Source organism: Cucurbita pepo, chromosome 3, assembly GCF_057944985.1.
Source record: "Cucurbita pepo subsp. pepo isolate OVF chromosome 3, ASM5794498v1, whole genome shotgun sequence".
Classification (NCBI taxonomy): Eukaryota; Viridiplantae; Streptophyta; class Magnoliopsida; order Cucurbitales; family Cucurbitaceae; genus Cucurbita; species Cucurbita pepo.
This window is the reverse complement of record NC_141800.1, coordinates 17,941,562-17,961,412: the sequence shown is the minus strand read 5'-3', so window position 1 is coordinate 17,961,412 and position 19,851 is coordinate 17,941,562. Positions and strand designations below refer to the sequence as shown.

Genomic DNA, 19,851 nt, shown 5'->3' with positions numbered 1-19,851 from the left:
TGAGGGACTAAACTTGTAATTTCACCTAAATAAAACCCGTCATTTTGGAAAAGTTGCTAAAGAAGGCGTTTTTGTATGAATCAATAGAACATTAAAATGGACATACCTTAAGCCAATCATCCATTCATTCCCCACTGTCAAAGCTCTATAGTTCTCTGCCAAATTTTTATCAAACAAAAATTTTATGCAACATTAATGAACAAAAAATGAGGCAAGGATCATATTAGAAATCACGACCTCCAGAATGAATGGTATGATATTGTCCACTTTGAGCATAAACTCTCGTAGCTTTTCCTTTGGTTTTCCCAAAAAACCTCATACCAATGAAGATGTATTCCTTACTTATAAACTCATGATCGACGCTTAGTTAGCCAATGTGGGACCCCTCTTCCAATAATCATCAACAGATCAGAATGAAATAAACAGGAAAGTTTATGAATCAAAATAGGATCGTAAAGGGCAGTATGGTAATTATACACGTACATGATAAAAGGGAATAAAGAAACATACCAGGTGAATTTAAAAACACCCCATATGTGAATTCTTTATTTGGATTGCCTCCATTTCCCACCGTAAAAGAACACATAACTTTATGTTACCAAAAGCCCTATAAATAAAGTTACTGCAGAAGGAAAAAATATAGCAAATACAAGAAGTTGGCAATGGCGATCAGATTAGCTGCTAACCTTTGGAATTTTCAGAACTAGAACCAACAATATATCCATTTCTTTCTTCTTTTCTTCATCTTCTAATCTTTCACTTACTATATTGACTTAAAATATGCATCCAAAAAGGAATATCTGCATCACTACGATAACCATATCATTTCTATGTTCAAGGTAGCTTCCAAAAGCTTTTGGTTGCGACAAGAATGTTCTCTCTTGCTTGTGATCCAGGTTCTTTTTCGTGTATCGTGGCAGTCCATCTTATCGCTTGAGCTATGCGGATTACCCTTTCGATAACTTCAGGATGGTCCCTAATCACTACTGTTCCTTCTGGACGTAAGATGCGGTCCATTTCGACCATTAGATCAACAAGGTTGCATCTACAAGGAGCCAAAATATTCACTTTACTTGGATTGATTATAAAGCTCTATATTCTTCATTCTAAGCTTAATTATAACATGATATTCAAAAACTTCAAGTAAAAGCTCACTTAAAATAAACCTCTAAATATTTCAATACTATTCTTCGGATTAGCTTTGGATATTAGAATTAATATAATGTTAATATCCTGTTCTTGGTTTTTGTGCCAAAGCCATTCGTTTTCAAGGTTTGGACTGATAAACGAACTTAGAGGTAAAAGACAAGGGAAAAAATGAAGCAGCAGAATGTGAAATAACTGAGAAGATGCAAACAAAGAATATATTCATGGTTGAAAATAACAATACGTACCTGTTCTTGTCGGAACCTGGATATATAACGAGTGATTCAATTCCAGATACGTGGATAAAATCATAGGAACGCGGATATGTTGAGAAAGGCTCGCACCTGAAACCATCAAATGTTATTGCACCTATAAACAATGCATTTGATACTCCCTAGTTGTCAGGGTACCTGCATATTGGCCTCCTCTCAAAAAGAAGTAAACAAACTTGACTACTTCCACTAGAAAATGTTAAAATATCATCGCTTCGGACTCAAGTCCAATAATTGTAATATCATCGCTAGCTCAATAGGGTCAAGTCCAATAATTGTATGAGCCCATTGTATACTTATTTTAGTAAAATGATTTAGGTATTTTAAGAATAAAGATTGAGATTCCCTCCACCTTACGTATGTTTTCATCCGGAAAGAAATACAAAGCAGAGAGTGCAGTAGTTTCTACAGAGTGTTTTGTAATTTCTTTTCGATTGGTGTTAATAAAGAGTGCGAGTGTTTTCACACTGGTGCTAGTGAAGATGGACAAGGAAAATTAACAGCAGCAGGACCACGATAAAGAATTAAAGCAAGCAATTCGAAACTCACCAGTCATGGTAGACTCCAATTAAGCCTCTGTCATATATTGCAGCCAAAGTGGGTGCCTTGTGAGAAGGAACAACATTCATCACCCAAACTGGGTCAGATTTTATGGCGGCAGCAAAGCCTCCAAAAAAGCCATTCATATCCATCACATTGCGTACTGCTGGGGTCCCCAGCTTCAGTTTTAAAGATTTTTTGTAATAAGAAACCCTCCTTTCCCACCGCCGAGAGTCGGCCTCGAACACGTCAAGACCATTTTTCACAAATCCAGCTCTTGGAGGAGTTTTTGCTAGCCTATCTGGCCATTTTGGAATTGTCCCAACGGAGAGCTCTTCCTTGGCAGAAGACATCCAGCTAACACATCTATTTAATTTCACATACCTGCAAAAATACAAATTCATATCAAAGATCCACTTATTTATGGATTATTACGAGTTTTCCATACACCAATAAGTCAAGTTCAAAACGGGATTTCTAACAGTAATTACCATGCACGATTTGGATCATCAGATTCACTGCACAACCCAAGACCAAATTCATTTTGATTAGGAAAACATGAATCTCTAGCAGGCTTTTTCCAGATGACGGTATTTCCATCCACAGCAATTAACTCATAACATAATGCTCTTGCAACACTCTGAAGATCTGACCACTCCTTGTCTTGTTTGGGCCATTGTACAGGAGGTCCAGATATGACCAAAAACCCCCCTGGGCGAAGTAAGCGATCAACTTCGATAAAATAAGTAGCATCTGCAAAACCAAATTTTATGATTAGAAGAAAAATCTCCACATTGTAATGTTGTTGGTAAAGAAAGAAGAGTCGAGAAAAATAGTGAGTTATCAACTTCATGTTTAAAAGCCAATCTATAAACAACTGAAGTATTCTAGGGGAGCTCCAATTCCTCGTTATCTAAATCAATTATAAAATGAAAACAAAAGAATCTGAATATTTTTATATCATGTAATATGGGTTTATCTTTCCTGAAACAAAATAGTAATTTTTCATCATCCAGTGATTATTATAAAAAGAAGACATTAACATCCCCTACGAGCTCACAAAAACACAATCAAGCTAGATTTAATTCAAGCTGATTAAGATCATTAAAACTCACTGTATGCAGTAAATGGAATTAAACAACGTGAACAATGCACCAAATCAAACGAGAATGCTGGAAAGGGGAGTTTCTGAGTTCCAAGCATAGCAACAAATGCTGGAACGCCTCTTTCCAAGGCAAATTGTATCTGTGCTTTATGGGAGTCTCTTGGAGCAAAAGACACAGTCAGAATGTCCTCGGCAAGCATATACCCACCAAAACTAGCAACCTACAAAGATCATCAAATTTGTGATCTCTATATCAAAATTTAAAACTGTAAACAGAATTTCGATATGGGGCAGTAAGGAAAAAAGGATTGCTATTACCCCACAGCCCATATCAAGGGCAGTCCTCAGAGTGCCACCCTTTATAGGAATGTATTGTCCAAGTTTCTCAATATATTGCACTGCACCATCTGGAAACATGGTACCACCGCCTGGAAAAATGAAATATGGGCCTTCCTGTTTCATCCATCCTTGATGTCCTTTCCTGTCTGCAATCTTATTGTGAGGCATGTTGCTGTGCCATATCTGCACAGTGCGTGTAGACAAGCGATACTTATAAATTGACATAAGCATTGATGTGAACTCGATACTACACTCTGCACCAAGGTGCCACTTAGAAGCAAATGAGTTTTCTTTTTCTTTTAGCATGCTGGTGGTGGGAAGTTATTTGTGCACATTATTACAGTCAAACAAAGAGAAATAAGCTAATGGTAAGGAACAATACTCTGGGACCATAAGAAAATTTAACTGAAGCTTTCTTCTTCATTGAAAGGTTCAATATTATTTCTTCTCAAAGATAAGTATAATTAAAGTTGCCTGAAACCAGTCATAATCTATATCTTGTAACATTAGTCATTAATTCATTTCTCAATTTCCTTTTCTTTTCTCTGAAACTTTATATTTACAGATATTAATCCACTTCAAGATCATATAATCAAGATCTGAGTTTGTGGGAAAAATAAATAGGAAAAACTAGCAGTAGAGACTTTCTTTAGTGTCAATCCATAGATTGAACAAGTCACACATACACCCGTACATGCTTCACGATCTGGAGGATCTTGTTCTAGTCAACCTCGATCTCCTCCCACGTATAATATAAATCAGAGACGAGTTCTTGGAACCAAGAGAAAAGATTCTAAGTACTCAAGGAACATTAACAACCTAACATAAGATGCAAAATTCAGCTGGCTCTCAATCTTTTTACTAGTTCAGAAGTCTTCACCCGGTTACCTCCACTACCAACCACTCCACAGTTCATATGCAACTTGTTGCTAATTCATAACTGGCCTACTTAAGTCGTTTACACTCCATGGGAACAGAGATTGCACACAATATGCTAATTATGCCATGGAAATTGCAACTAGTTTTCGGTTCTCAATCTCCACTTCGGTAAGAGCCAACAAAATTCTACCAAAACATACTCAGAAAGAGCCATTGTACATCTCTAGTCTAAGAAACGGAAGTTACAACTCGTTGATAAGCAAGAATCATAGAACTAAAGATTTCATAAATTTTCGAACAAAGCAATGATTAGAGAAAGCTGCGCACCTTGTGCAAGCTCTCCGGCCATTGTACAGGTATCTTATACTCATCAGGCGGTGGAATTAAGCAGAGCGGCGTCTCATCGGGGGGCGGGCAATGTCGCTCCCTATAGTAGTTCATCTCCCTACTCAATTGGCTATTTCGCCTCGGATCCTCACAAGGCATGTGATCCACAGCGTCGGCAGGACAGGCTTCAATAGCCTGCTTCTGCCCTGCCTCAACCAGCTCAATAATCCGCTGACGCTGCCGTGGATCGGCATTAGAAAGCAGCAAAGTCTGTCGGCCAGAAGCAGCAAGCGAGTCACCAAGCCGAGTGAAAACGAGAAGAAAGAACAAAAACACCAAACCAAAAATCGCCGCAGAAACAATATCAAGGAGTCGCCATTGCCGTCCGTTTCTCTTGGAAGCCGGCAAGTTAACGTGACCCATGGTTGCAGCAATCTGGATCTGATATCAATCAAACATCTGACGAACAAAGCTCGCGGGAACTGGAAATGGAAAGTTGTAGCTCAAATTGAGCTAGAAAAAACACAGAAAACAAAGTTGAGATTGAATAAGATTGAAAGTAATTGAAGAGGAAGATTAAGGCTCAGCTTGGAGTGGGTATCCACACTCGAATCTCGCTCTCTTGGAGCTTCCACGCTTCTGAACAAAGGTCTTACTCTTACCTCAATATTTAATGGCCGATGATTTTCCTAACACGTATTAGTACTTAATAATGATATTATGTGGGAGATAAAAGTAAATTAACGAGCGGGAAATTTTTTAATCCGCCATTAAATTGATTTTTTTTTCTTTTTTTTTTTTTTTAACTAACCAATTAAATTATATTCAGGTTTGAATTTTGCTTAATGTTGATGAATTATTATTAAATTTAATGTTTTTGGTCCATAAATACAAATTAAATTCATAAACATTTACTTCTAAAATCAATGCACGTTTTGTCCCCTCGATTCCTATTGATACAAGGAGTTCTGTGCCCTCGATCCCTATTGATACAAGGAGTTACCTGTTGATCCCTAAGTACATTTGATTGTTAACTCCTTGCGTCGTTGCCGCTGTTTCTAGGACCGATTGATGTCTCACCAGCATAGGTACCTACATACATAGTGTGGTGTTGGAAGCAACCCTAGGTATATTTGGTTGTTAACTCCTTGCGTCGTTGCCACTATTTCTAGGACCGATTGATGTCTCACCTGCATAGTACCTACATACATAGTGTAGTGTTGATGGCACATAGCGTTCAGACTCAAGTGACTTCTAGAACCAAAGATCTTCAAGCCAGCTGTGTATGGATCTTCAAGCCTGCTATGTATAATTAGCCAGCTTTGCGGCGACAACAGGATTAGACGTCCCCCCGTGCTACGGTTCTCTGCGGCTTGAACCCGTTGCCACATTAGGTTAGGGACCCCCACCCCCCGGTCCTTAATGTCATTCCCACCTTCCTCTTATATAGTACTAGCAATGAGCCAGGGGTTATATCAATTATTCTTATGAAACAACCACGTACTTGATCTTACTACGCCGACATTAAACCGACCACTTGAACCCTTAATTAACAATTCTAAAAGGCAACAATAAAGATGTTCTTATTACTTTGCATATTCAACTCAGAGCCAAAGAAAAGAAGCATGTTTCCCTGGAATCCGAATGGGTAAGGAAAAACTGGAAGAATCAATAACTGCAACTGAGAAAAATCAATCAGTATTTACAAAACCAGCAGCCAGCAAGCAATAATGTGTAATTCTTGCCTCAATTTTGTATCGCCTTGCTTCTAACAATTCACCTCATATGCCACTTCCAATTTTAATATATGTCTCCACTCTATGCAACCTCTCATGGCTAACAATAAAATAAAAAGCCAGTGAAGAAGAAAAGCTTCCAGCCCAGATTCAAACCGAACAGATCAAATTTTCCTAGATCCTCCTCGTTGGTTATAGTCGTGCTTGATCAGATTTGCTCTCAGTAGCATCGATCGGATTTCACGATCGAAGTCGCTCCCTGTCTGTAAAACCCTTTGGAAGGTTGCATTCCGCTGATCCGCATGCCGAGCATAAAGAATTTTGTTGTGCGAGTCGATTCTTGCCTGCAAACATGATTGGCACAATTGATAAATAGTAACAAAGAGCTCGAGTTGAAACAGTTACATCGGTTTGAATTGGTCCAATGTAGTTCAATGCCTCACAAAAATCTAAAATCCAATTCATTGGGTAAAAAACTGGGACCAATATGATCGGTATGCACAACAAAAGAATAATAGTTTAGAAAATAAAAGAAAGTCTACTACACAAAGAACGTCATCTAGAGGCATAGATAAAAAAAACACCCTAGGCAGTGGTGAGGGAGAAGAAGATCAGATAAAAAAAGGGTTAGGAAAGGCACAAGACATGGTTGATTGGGATTTAGGTAGGTCTAACACGAAGACTGCTCGTTTCATCCAACCGCAAGGGCTAGGTTCAACGGCGAAGATGAATTTGATCCCAGTTAATCAATAATCAGTTCAGTTGCATGATTTGTGGGGGTAGGGGCTAAGACTAGTTACTATCATGAGAATTTGCAACTGTTGAAGTAGCTAAAGGCATGCATTTTTCATTGATCACATGCACACACGAGTCTAGTTACACGTTAAGAGTTACAAGAACACAGCAACCAGTGGAATAGCTCCAATGCCACATGATAAATTATTTTTCGGACTGTAAATTCATCCAACCCTCATAAAGCATTTCGAAAAAGTAACAAACTAATGAAGGATAGTCCGAAAGAAACCTGGATTTGGTTATTAGTGATTAGTGTTTCGAGCTCTTTCTCAAGACCAGCAACACTTGTTTTAAAAGCATCAGCCATCATGCGGAGATCAACAGACACAAATGGGAGTGTGTATTGGATGAGAGCCTTGTGGCGTATTTGATCGTAGAGTGTCTCGACATGGTCATGTAAATGAATGTCAAGCAATAAGCTAGGCTTAAGATTCCCCAGGTAGTCCAGGCATGATGCATAACGGCTGCAAAGAAAATTCAATATTTCATCACACACACACAAAAAAAAAAAAAGGAAAAAATCTTTTACTGTACTAGTAGGTCATAGAGGAGCATCAGAGCATGCAAGTTAATTCTTATAACCAATTGATAAAACATATGATATATTCAAAACTCACTCGATTATCACCAACAAAAAATATTAACAAGAAAGCTTCATATCTGAAGTAATATGTTAACTCGAAGAACTCAATGGTTCAAAAAAGACATTCGCCTGTCGTTAAATTTAATTTATGTGAATATTTAGAACCATGTCTGAACCATGTCCGATCCAAGTTAAAATTTGTATACGTGAAAAGATAGATTCATGTACCTAAGGCTAGAGATAGAAAATTATAACAATATTAGTGCTACTACTTATCACAATGTATAAGAACTCCACAAACCTTGAGTAGAAATCATTGATCAGCTCTCGGACTACAGGAACCAACTCTAAGAAATTTCGAAAGTTGACATTGTCTATAACTTTGGACTGCCAGATTAAAGAAAAATAGTCAGAAACATCAGCAAGTCACTTGCCTTTCATTCCATAGGGAACATGATTAGCAGGAAATAGAAACAAATATGTGCCTTTAGCTCTGAGCGGTCAAAAGTTGCAAGTGCACAAAGACCGCCATACGTTGCAACATCTTGGGGTGCAATCACTTCGTTGTAATGGCTTCCTAATTCAGGACCTGTCTCCAAAAACTGCAAAATATAGCAAAGAATCACCTAATCAGAATGTAAGAAAGAGTCCCTCAACACCACAATCGACATTAATATATGTTGGATGATGATAGTCCCACATCGGCTAATTTAGGGAATGATCATGGGTTTATAATCAAAGAATACTCTCTCCATTGGTATGAGGCCTTTTGGGGAAGCCCAAAGCAAAGCCACGAGAGCTTATGCTCAAAGTGGACAATATCATACCATTGTGGAGAGTCGTGTTCATCTAACATGGTATCAGAGCCATTCTAACAATATAGACATTTAGCAGAACACAAATGCAAATATAGATTAGATATGAGGCGATACAACAAAGAAAGCCTACGATGATCATGTTGTCTTTTTTACTCTAGACCATCATACACAAACACAACTTATAAAATAAAGAAAGCCTACGATGATCATGTTGTCTTTTTTACTCTAGACCATCATACACAAACACAACTTATAAAATAATACATGATTCAAATGATAAGAGCATGATCATATGCGACTGTATATTGCAACTTCAAAGAAAGGAAGTTTTAAGACAATCAATACAATTCGAACCAAACTACTGGATCCTATGATGATCAAGTTGTTTTTTACTCTAGACCATCGTACACAGACACAACTTATAAACTAATACACGATCCAAATGATAAGAGCATGATCATATGTGACTGTATCTTCGAAGAAAGGAAGTTTTAAGACAATCAATACAGTTCGAACCAAACTATTGGATCCTATGATGATCAAGTTGTTTTTTACTCTAGACCATCGTACACAAACACGACTTATAAAATAATACACGATTCAAATGATAAGAGCATGATCATATGCGACTGTATCTTCGAAGAAAGGAAGTTTTAAGACAATCAATACAATTCGAACCAAACTACTGGATCATAATGAGCACAAGCAAACAAACCTTGCGAGCAGCAAGTTTGTACTTTTTTACTTCCAAGTGAGCTAATCCTGCAGCACAGCGAAGCTTTGCGCTAGTAATTGCATCTAGGGCCTCTGGTGTCTGTTCAGCTTTGCTGGCATAACTCGTGACATGTGTAAATTGGCCCATCTCTATGCTGACAAGAATTGCGCTCATGCACATATGAATGATATGCTTTGACGTAGTACAATAATCGCGCGTACGAACATAACTCTTAAAAGCATCGCCAAGTGCACCGTGAGCATAATAAAAATCTCCAAAATCATTGTATCCCATCCTTAAACTTTCTTTTATCAAATTGGTCTGCAGAAAGTAACAATGCCAACAAATTAAAGATGGCAACCACAAGTTCCTGAAGAAGTAGCTAATTACACAATATCCAGATTTTCAAACGAGTTGTTTCCACTTTTTAGGAGGTAAATTCAATTCGAGCATTGCTTCATTGACATGAGAACCACAACAAATTATCCTAAAAAGGATGTGCGAGAATCTAAATCAAACGTAATGTACCCTATACGCGTTGAGTTCATTCTCGAGCTTATCCTTCCTCTGTTCAGCCCTCCGCTCGATCATTTCACACCAAGTGGCATCCATCCCATAGTCAGGCCCCAACCTACCGTCGATCTTCGTCACGACTTCCCTGAACAACAGAGTGTTCTCCCCCTTCTTAATCTCGTCGTACGCCATCCGAAGCGCCTCGAGCTGCATCGTCTGATTGGTGTCGGCGCCGCAGTGGTCGGCAATGAATATGAGACGAGTGATCTTGGTGCGACCCGAATAGAGACTGGCATAGGCTTCAATGTCGAGCTGCTCGCCGGTTATAATGGGTCTATTGCGCTTCTGGTCGTCGGCGCTGGTTCCGTTGGCGTAGATCTCGTCTTCGACCATTGTTGCGCTGCTCGAGGGCTCGTCTTCGCCTTGCATATCGATGGGAATATCGAAATCGGGAGAATTCAGAGGAGAAATGGAATTTGGGGATGGAGAATTAGGGTTTCCTGAGAGGGAAGAAAGCGACCGTACTTGCTACGGAAGAACGCTTGTAGGTGTGTGTCAGTCTCTCGCTTATGTAGCAGCAAAATTTCTACTCTCCCGACAGCCCATCGGACGGGGGAGAGACGGGGAGTTCGGATGCCACGTGCGATGCGATAGTCTCACGTGTTCTATAACGACGTCGTTTCATCCTTAAATCTCATCTCAATTTTAACCTATAAAATTATCAATTTATTTCGAAGGCGTTGCCGAATCAAGAAGCGGTCGAAACCTTCATGAGAATCACCGGCGCTTCCGAGTCTCTCGCCATGCGTAAGCTCGAGGTCCACTCTCCGTTGGAGTAACACTGCAGCACTTGAATTTTGTGTTGGTTTGTCGTTTTTATTTTCAGGTTTTCAAATTTCAACCACGACATGTACTTTTACTGATTGTTGATGAAATTTTAGCATTCAAAGTACTGAATGAACACATTCACAGTAACATCCGAATGATTGATCCGAGTTTCGCACCTAATTCTTGATGATTAGGCAAGGCCATATCGAAGGAGTTGAAGATGGCTCGATGATGTTGAGAGATCTCGGCCTCACCGGCAAGCAAGAAGCCTTGTTGGTGGAGTTAATATGGTATAATATCTTCCACCGACCACTTTTGAATTGAATAGATAGGTGGCCAACAGGTGCTCTAGCTCAATCTAGTTTATGTATATGAGTAGTTGAAAACTATTGGTGTGTGGATTGGCCAACAGAAACGAGAATTCTTAGAACAAGGGGCTTTTTGAGTGATCTTAATTATGGTTCTTAATAGATGATTCTATGTCAGATCTGGCAAGTTATTTGGTCCATGATCCTGTTAGGAAAATTTTGATACAAATTTTTGTACTCATTTCCTTCATTGTTTGCCATAAAAAAGAATTTCAACGTTTGAGTTTTGCACTTGATATCGAAAATTGTGCCATTTCTAGCTCGTGGTAAAATGTACACTTCAAATGTGTATGTGAATGTGATGATCTTGGGGGCCATTTGTAAGCATAATACAGACTGTTTATTAGTTATTGGGTCAGCACCAACAATTTCATCAAAATTCAAACGCCCTTCGCAAAAAAATGGGTAATGAAACAAAAAAATGAATTTATAACTGAGTTATTGACCCCAAAGATTAGGAAGGAAAAAGAGAACTTTGAATCAAAACATTGGGGCACTGCTAGTTTTCAGAAGATGTTTGCTTTTCTTGATTTTCTTCTTCAGATGCAGGTGCAGTCCAATACTGCTTGGTTGCAACCAATACCTTTTCTCTATGATGGGGTCCTTTCTCATGGTCTGCGATTCTGCATTCCCATTGCATAGCCTCTGCGATGTTCTTGACCTTCACCAACACATCCACGTCGTCTCTGAGGATCACGCTGCCCTGTGGCCGCAGAATCCTGTCCATCTCTAGCAGAATATCCTCCATTTCACATCTGCAACACAGGTATAATTTTCTCACTGAGTTAGTTTCCGAGCACTTTATGAAAGAACTTTGTAATATGCATAGTCTAATTTACCTGTCCTTGTACATACTGAAGACCGAATCACCATGGATGAAGTCATATGTTCGAGGATAAGTTGACATTGCCTCACACCTAAAAGATCAATTGGCGTTTTCAAATCAAAGTGAATATAATTGTAACAACCCAAACCCACGGCTAGCAGATGTTGTCCTCTTTGGACTTTCCCTTATGGGCTTCCTCTCAAGGTTTTAAAAAGCCTCTATTAGGAAGAGGTTTCCACACCCTTATAAGGAATGTTTTGTTCCCCTCTCCATGGGGCCTCACAATCTACCCCCTTGTGTCCTTGCTGGCACACTATTCATACGCGTTTTAAAACCTTGAGGGAAATCCAAAGAGGAAAATATCTACTAACGGTGGACTTGGGTTGTTATAATAATAGGCTAAGCTACATCTTGCTTGGTTGTATTTTAATTCTACATACCAATTTTGATATGTTCCGATTAGTCCTCGTTCGTAGATGACTCCAAGGGTGTTAAAATCTGCTTCGACAGGGACGATGTTCATGACCCACAGAGGATCGTCAACAAGGGCAGCTGCAAAGCCACCCAAGAATGAGTTCATGTCAAGCAAATTGCGGTACCTCCCAGGCTCAGCAAGCTGGTTGTCCAAGGCCTTGTAATATGCTACTCTCTTTCTCCATAATTCTGTATTTTCAGTGAAGTTTTGTGCTGTGATTTGCTTTAAACTCCCACTGCTTATTCTTGGTGGAACAGAAGTCAGTCTCTCTGGCCAATTGAGCAGCTGCCCACCAGCTGTTTCTTTTATGTCCGACACTTCAGGAAGTGGCGTCAAGCAAGGCTCCATTTTTGTGTACCTGCACTTAGACGACAAGTGTAAAAATGAGGTAAATATTATGACAAAAAAGGTGGAAACTGTTCTCAGTAGGGATAGATTTCTGCTGATTCTTGGCAAGAAAACCAAGCTTAGAATAAAGAAATAGCTGGTGAAAGAAGCAAAGAGCTCAACCCCTTGAGCATCTTTTTGGATATCAAACTTTTCAATCACTTTGGTTTTGGTATCACTTGCAGACTATGCCTTTTATCTTTGAATATCTCTTGAAAAAGAAGAATCGAGACAAAACAGTTTACGAACCATGCCGTGTCGGGGTTCTGTCCCTGGCAAAAGTTGGGGAATTTGAAGACCTTTCGATTCTTCTTACAGTGAATATGGTTGGTTGGTTTTTGCCAAATAGCAATATCACCCTTCTGCTTCAACTTTTTCCAGCAAAGGCTTTTAGCCACAGCCTCGATTTTCGACTGCTCGTCTTGGAGATCTTCGGCCGTTCTTTCCCAACCTTTCCAGTGACTTTCCCAGTTTATCGGCGGCCCGGAGAGGACCCAGTAGCCTCCAGGTCTTAGAATTCTATCGACTTCAATCAGGTACATACCATCTGCTCCACACAAAAGATGCATAGTTTGAATTAAAATGAGAATGCAGGGGATAGTACTTGGAAGAAAGAAGTAGAAAGATACCAGATTGAGCCCAGGGAATGAGGCAGCGAGAACAGTGAGCCATGTCAAAAGCTCGAGATGGATAAGGGAGTCGGATGGAAGCAAGAACTCCGATCAAAGCGGGAACTCCACGCTCGAGTGCGAATTGAACTTGTGCTTCATGAGTGTCTCTAGGTGCAAATGACATTGTCACTATGTTCCTTGACAATAAGTATGCCCCCCAACTCGCCACCTTACCAAACAACATCAAATCTTTGTTTCTCAATACAATAACTCTCTTAATGATTTTGTATCCATTGTTAATAGAAATTCATCCAAATCTTTAATGGAAAGAAGTAGTAATTGAAACAAAAATAGTATGGGGTTAAAATTTTCGTTCCAAGTCACTTGAAATATAAATGCTTGAGAGATAAACAATAATATTACAACTTATTAATAAACACAGAAATTTTAAATCTTTACAAGTACGTGAATGAACGTAAATCTCTAACTAAAAAGATCGTGATTTAGGTAAGTTATCGATTACATGAATTTCGGCCGAATTCGGATCAAAATTCATGAACCTCACCAAAATTTCATCCAATAATTGAGGTTTAAAATTCCTAATTCACTTTAGATATAAAGTAGATATATATATATATATATATATATATATATATATATATATATATATATATATATATATATATATATATATATATATGTGTGTATATATATTATATATTTATTTATTTATTTATTTCTATTGTATTTATTGAAAAAGTACACAAACATAAATTATATCTATAAGCCTTTTCATGTTGATATTACATTAATCAGCAAGGGTCCAAAAAAAAAAAAAGATATTTTTATTAACAAACTTTCAAGATATTTTTTAAAATTCACTATTATTTAATTCCTAATATTAGATAAGCTAAAAATTGATATCCATTAGCTACAATCACATGCATCCATGTGTACACCAATACGTAAATATAAAGTTGCCCCTAATTTTTACCCATTTTTCATTATTAATTAAAATTATCTAAAACTAATTAAAATAAACAATTATTCATAAATATTTTCCCGTATATATCCTATATCCATCTCATCACATGCGTGGCACTTTCTTATTTGTCGGTGACACTCTTAACTGACCCCAAACCTTACATCTATTATCTCTTAAGACTCAAACTAGTTACAAAAAATAAAAATAAAAAAATATCATGTCAAATTACAATTTAACCCTCGGTCCAGTCAATACTGATAGACTGGAAGAGGCAGAAAAAAAAAACAACAAATAAGAATAATTATGGTGTAATTTAAAAAAATAATAATTAAAAAAAAAAAGTCATTTTCTTATTGGTCGTTATCCTATTTATATAAGACTCCATATTTGAATTTATAATTTTTTTCATAATTAGAGGAAAAGTCTTATTTATTCTCTTTTATGGGATTTTTCAAAATCTATGGAAAGAGGTCAATTTCCGGTTATTTTCACAATAAAAAAATTAAATTCAATGAATTTTGAGACAGGCCGGTTAGAAATAGTTACGTACCCCACAGCCGGTGTCAACGGCGGTTCTGATGGACCCGTCGGCGAGATTGATCAATTTCCCGATATCGTCGATATAGGCGTTGGCGCCTCGAGGGAACATGGTGCCACCGCCGGGAAATCTAAACCGGTCCTTCTCGAACCGGACCCAGTTCTGATTCTTCTTCTCCACCGTCAATTCCTTATGCGGAACATTCGAAAACCAGGCGAAATCCCGGCTCTCCGGCCATGAGAACGGCAGTTTATACCCGACTGGCGCCGGAATCCGGCACTTCAGAATCTCTCCGGCGGCCGGGCAGTGCCTCTCTCTGTAGATCAATCGGTCCCTGTCGAATTGGAGCGACCTTTCCCGGTCCTCGCAGGGGGTGTATTCATAGAGCTTCGGGTCACACGGTGGGAGGTGAGGGCGACGCGCCTTTGGGATTACTTGGAGGTCGGCGGCGGTGTGATGGGCGGTGAAATCGAGGTCGATAACGGCGGTTTCAGAAGAAGTTTGGAAGGTGGCGGTTGAGGTAGTACATCCATAATTCCCGCCGACGAACAGAATAGATTTTCCGACGGAGTGTTGCCAAACGCCGACGAGATAAAAGGCGGCGCAGAGAATCGCGACCAAAGTAATTGTAAAGAGATTGAGCCTCCCAGCTTTGAATGGGAAATGGGTCACCGCCATTGAAGAGTTCAAGAAACAGGGGAAAACAGAGTATCAGAACCAGACGAACAAAAACAGAGCTTTCCTCCCTCTCTCTCTCTAAAAACTCCGCCGGTTTAATTTCAATGAAGAGAGAGAGAGAGAGAAAGAACGCCGATTTGAAGAAGAAGAAGAGGGTTGAAGAAAGTGGGTGTGGGGATTTGGACTTTTTAAAGGCAGAGTGACGACTGAGAACGTTCAAGAACAAGAGAGAGAAAGAGGGAGGGTGGCGGCGCATGGGGAACACACGCGGAAGCGCCACCGTGGACGGCGGAGATATAAAGAGAAAAAAATGGGGGGTTTTATTTTTTATTTTTACTAGGAACAAAATTTGGTATTTTCGATTAAATCTCTCTGAAAAGAATATGAATATTCTTGTGTTTATTTATTTTCCAATTCCCTATGGAAATTCTTGTTCTTGATATTCGAGATTTTAAAAAATTAAAAAAAAATAAATAAATAGTCGCATTATTCGATTACGACGTCTTAAATTTGGATTCATCCATTTTGTTCCTTCCCCAAAAATTAAATTAAATTAAATATTTAAAATTATTACAAATTTAATCCATCAATTTTCTTGTTTTATCGTATATGTATTTTAATTAAATTATTGTGTGATAAAAAATCTTTTGAGGGATTTTTATAATTTATTAGAATTTTAAAAATATGTAATAAAATTTTAAAAAATATGTTTTTTTAATAAAAATTTTATATATTTTTAAAAATATGTAATCAAAAAATAAAAAGTATATATACTTTTAATTAATGGGAAGTGAAAATATGTTTTTCTTAAATAAATTTTTTATATATTTTTAAAAATATGTAATAAAAAAATCGAAAAATATATATTTTTAATTAATGGGAAGTGAAAATATGTAATAAAATTTTTAAATACATGTTTTTCTTTAAATAAAATTTTTATATATTTTTAAAAATATGTAATAAAAAATCGAAAAAATATATATTTTTAATTAATGGGAAGTGAAAATATGTAATAAAATTTTAAATAATATGTTTTTTTTAAATAAAATTTTATATATTTTTAAAAATATGTAATAAAAAATCGAAAAAGTATATATTTTTAATTAATGGGAAGTGAAAATATGTAACAAAATTTTAAAAAATATGTTTTTTTTTTTAAATAAATTTAAAAATACGTAATAAAATTAATGGAGAGTGAAGTGGGAAGTGAAACTTAGCTTGCATGAGATGAGAGCTATGCTTGGTGATTTTGATGGGGGAAGTAATGGAAACGTAAGCATGTGGGGGTAGGGATATGGTGCGGGCCCACCCATACCGGTAATATGGTCCACGTGGGCCCATTCAGATCGAACGGGTCCAAAACGGTTATCATACTTGCTTCATTAGCTGATTAAATGTTTTCCTTTTTGACTTTTCCACCACTTTCACTTACTTACGTTTCCATCTCATCGTCTTTCCCTTTCTAATTTGTTTTTTAATTCAATTTAATATAATTCAATACATAAAAATAATAATTATAATTATTCTATTTAATTTTAATTTTACACTTTTTATAGAAATAATACTCTTAAAAAAAATTAAGGTAATATTAAAAATTTTAAAAATTAATGATTATTTTGTAAGAGTGTTTTTTAATTTTAATTAATATAAAATATTATTTAAAAGATAAAAATAAATTATTTTTCATACAAAAAATTTTATTTCAAGAAAAGGCGTGCACTAAAATTTAAGTAGATTTGTTATTTAAATAATTTAAATTATATTACATATTATCGTGGCCTCTCCACCCACGCGACACAACGGCGCGTGAGTTGTAAACGCCATTGGAAACGCTCCGTACAGCACCCCATGTGCCTGTCTCAACGGCTCCACCTTACGCCTAAGTCCTAACTATAAACCAACTAATCTCAATAATTTTGACTTTTTTCACTTTAAAATATATTAATATTGTAATTAAAATTTATTTTTACTAATTTTAAATTATTAAAATAAGAATTTTCGGTGTAAATAATTGAATATTATAAATGAGATAATGCTAAAAAGTGCATAAATAGGACAGGCAAGTAGTTAATTATTACGATCATACAATAATTAATGAATAATTGAATATAAATTAATGAAATATAAAGGACAAATTAAGCATTTTGGTAAGGAGGGATAAAATCTTATATTATAATATTTTATTTATTTATTTATTTATTTATTTATTTATTTATGATGGTTATTAATGAAGATAATAATATGCTTTTCTTTGATTTGGAGGATGGCTGAGTTGTGAGTCACTTTTGGAGTCTATTGTGGGCCCAAAAAGCCCTTGGCGGGGAAGGTGGGGCCGAGGACTTTTTTGCCATTTTACTTGCCAACACAATTTGGTATCAATTTTTTGGTATTTTTCTTTTTCTTATATGACTTTTAGAATTTGTTCTAAATATTTTAATTTATCGTTCTTAATGATATTTTAATTTTTCATTAACTATATTCAAATTTTTATATATTTTAATAAATTGTATATATTAAGGCTATAAATTAATTTTTTTTTAATTAATTAAAATATTATTCCAAATAAGATATTTTATACGTTTTTAAGGTAACGCATGAAATGGGAGTAAATTGCAAGTAATGCTCTTACACTTTTGGCACGTGTCACATTGAGCTATAAAAAATTTGCTATTCGCCCCTTCGAGTTTAGTATAATTAAAAGTTCAACCACAATACTTTTTTATTTTTACTTTTTAGAGAAAATTGGAGTGTAAGCCAAGAGGCCCAAACTAAAAGAATACACACTATCCTAATGGGCCGCATGGCCCATTATATGGCCCATGGAGGAACAATTTAAATTCTATTAAAACCAAATAAATGATATATTTATATTTTACAAAGAAAAAAATTGTTTGCTCTTATTTATTTATTTTTTTTTCTTTTAATGTTCGTCCGATCTTATTATACGTTAATACTGTATTAGTATTTTCACGGGTTCTATTTTAGCACGAGTTCATATTTGAAATGGTAGATAGCTGGAAAGTGTGAAGCTCGAAAACCCTATTTGAAAAGTAGTAGCATAACAAACCCATATTTCAAATCATTCTCGACAATGATTCGAGCCCATTTTTTTATATTGAAATTTTTTATTTTTTAAATTTAAGCTTATATACATTCCATCTACAAATTTTCAAGTATTATTATTATTATTATTATTATTTTGTAATAATAATAATAAAACAACAATAGTGTAAAATTATTCAAACGTGTATTATTTAATTTATATATTAAAATATTGTCTCTCTGTCAATAAGCAAATGATAAAAAAAAAACAATAAAAAAAAACATGGATTTGGATCCTACGTGGATCTGAGTCAGCACATAATCCGTCAACCACATATTTAAAATTACATATACATTTAAAATATTTTGAGAGTTTTTTTATTTTTATTTTTTTAATTTCCAAAAAGTTGTTATTATTATTGTTTATTTTTACCATTACTTTAAATTCAATCATATATTATTTATAAATAAACTTCAACTTTATGAATGTTCATAGCTCTTAAAATAAAATTTTAACAAATATATATATATATATATATATATATATATATATATATATATATATATATATATATATATATATATATATATATAATGATGCTTTTTCTTTCATCCATCAATCCTACGTAATAATAATAATAATAATAATAATAATAATAATTATTATTATTATTATTATTATTATTATTATTATTATTATTAATTATCTTTCAATGTTTCAATTAAAATTATTATATAAAAAATGGTACATCGGAGGTATTGTTCGTAATTTTAAAAGGGACTCACGTTTGACTATGAAAGTCACAAATACTTTGGATCAGTTGAACTCGTTGAGGCAATAATCCTCCACAAAGGCAGTTTCAAAGCTCTCAAAGCTGGCATTTTTCGTCGTATACGGATTGGAATCTCTTAATAAGAAAAAGCTAGATTTACTAATGAGACTCGACTTTTTGTCGGTTCCTTCTGCAACCGACAGTCATAATTATGTCTATAGCTTTCAAATTGCAATCGTAAATGTAATTTAATTACTCGTGATTTAGCTTCCCATGCCCATAGACGATGGTCGACTAAGATCGTGACTAGTTTTGTTTATCATTTTATCTTAATTAACGTTTTAGTAAAAAAAAAAAAAAAAAAAAAAAAAAAAAAAATCTTATCCACAAAGACAAATAACGACAAATCCAAAACAATTTTTAAAACGGAATAAAAATCGCCTCGGGAAAAGGAAAAGAACTATAAACTAACAACGCGCCAAAATGACAGCGTTGATTGAGAACACGCGCTTCCGTTTCTTCTCCCCTTTTGGCGCGTGTATTGCACGATTGTTCTGTAGCGGAATCCGTTT

At 35.9% G+C, this 19,851-nt stretch overlaps 3 protein-coding genes and 1 long non-coding RNA gene across 7 annotated transcripts; 1 reads left to right on the top strand and 3 right to left on the bottom strand.

Annotated features, from left to right (window-relative positions):
* Window positions 1–414: 414 nt before the first annotated feature.
* On the bottom strand, window positions 415–5,287 carry LOC111790687 (putative pectin methyltransferase QUA3). The gene is made up of 7 exons (XM_023671701.2): window positions 4,609–5,287; window positions 3,382–3,585; window positions 3,074–3,284; window positions 2,450–2,711; window positions 1,968–2,342; window positions 1,395–1,490; window positions 415–1,045 (listed from the first exon to the last, which is right to left on the bottom strand). The coding sequence occupies exons 1-7, from the start codon at window positions 5,029–5,031 to the stop codon at window positions 835–837; spliced, it is 1,782 nt and encodes a 593-aa protein (XP_023527469.1). The 5' UTR covers window positions 5,032–5,287; the 3' UTR covers window positions 415–834.
* An 885-nt stretch (window positions 5,288–6,172) lies between these two features.
* Window positions 6,173–10,402, bottom strand: FUS6 (COP9 signalosome complex subunit 1). The gene is made up of 6 exons (XM_023671702.2): window positions 9,784–10,402; window positions 9,256–9,576; window positions 8,208–8,324; window positions 8,024–8,109; window positions 7,369–7,603; window positions 6,173–6,688 (listed from the first exon to the last, which is right to left on the bottom strand). Exons 1-6 carry the CDS (start codon window positions 10,195–10,197, stop codon window positions 6,509–6,511), a joined length of 1,353 nt encoding a protein of 450 aa, XP_023527470.2. The 5' UTR covers window positions 10,198–10,402; the 3' UTR covers window positions 6,173–6,508.
* Window positions 10,403–10,501: 99 nt separating this feature from the next.
* LOC111790690 (uncharacterized) lies at window positions 10,502–13,614 on the top strand. 4 transcript variants are annotated; one of them, XR_015420285.1, is made up of 6 exons: window positions 10,502–10,654; window positions 10,791–10,886; window positions 11,508–11,730; window positions 12,254–12,424; window positions 12,523–12,653; window positions 12,838–13,552. It is a non-coding gene; the product is annotated as an uncharacterized LOC111790690 (long non-coding RNA). The 4 variants fall into 4 exon arrangements; XR_015420287.1 differs by having other exon boundaries at window positions 10,518–10,654; window positions 10,741–10,886; window positions 12,838–13,614; XR_002814535.2 differs by having other exon boundaries at window positions 10,513–10,886; window positions 12,301–12,424.
* On the bottom strand, window positions 11,282–15,816 carry LOC111790686 (putative methyltransferase PMT15). Its single transcript, XM_023671700.2, has 6 exons — window positions 14,799–15,816; window positions 13,282–13,492; window positions 12,902–13,199; window positions 12,231–12,623; window positions 11,804–11,881; window positions 11,282–11,719 (listed from the first exon to the last, which is right to left on the bottom strand). The coding sequence occupies exons 1-6, from the start codon at window positions 15,462–15,464 to the stop codon at window positions 11,464–11,466; spliced, it is 1,902 nt and encodes a 633-aa protein (XP_023527468.1). The 5' UTR covers window positions 15,465–15,816; the 3' UTR covers window positions 11,282–11,463.
* Between the last annotated feature and the right edge of the window lie 4,035 nt (window positions 15,817–19,851).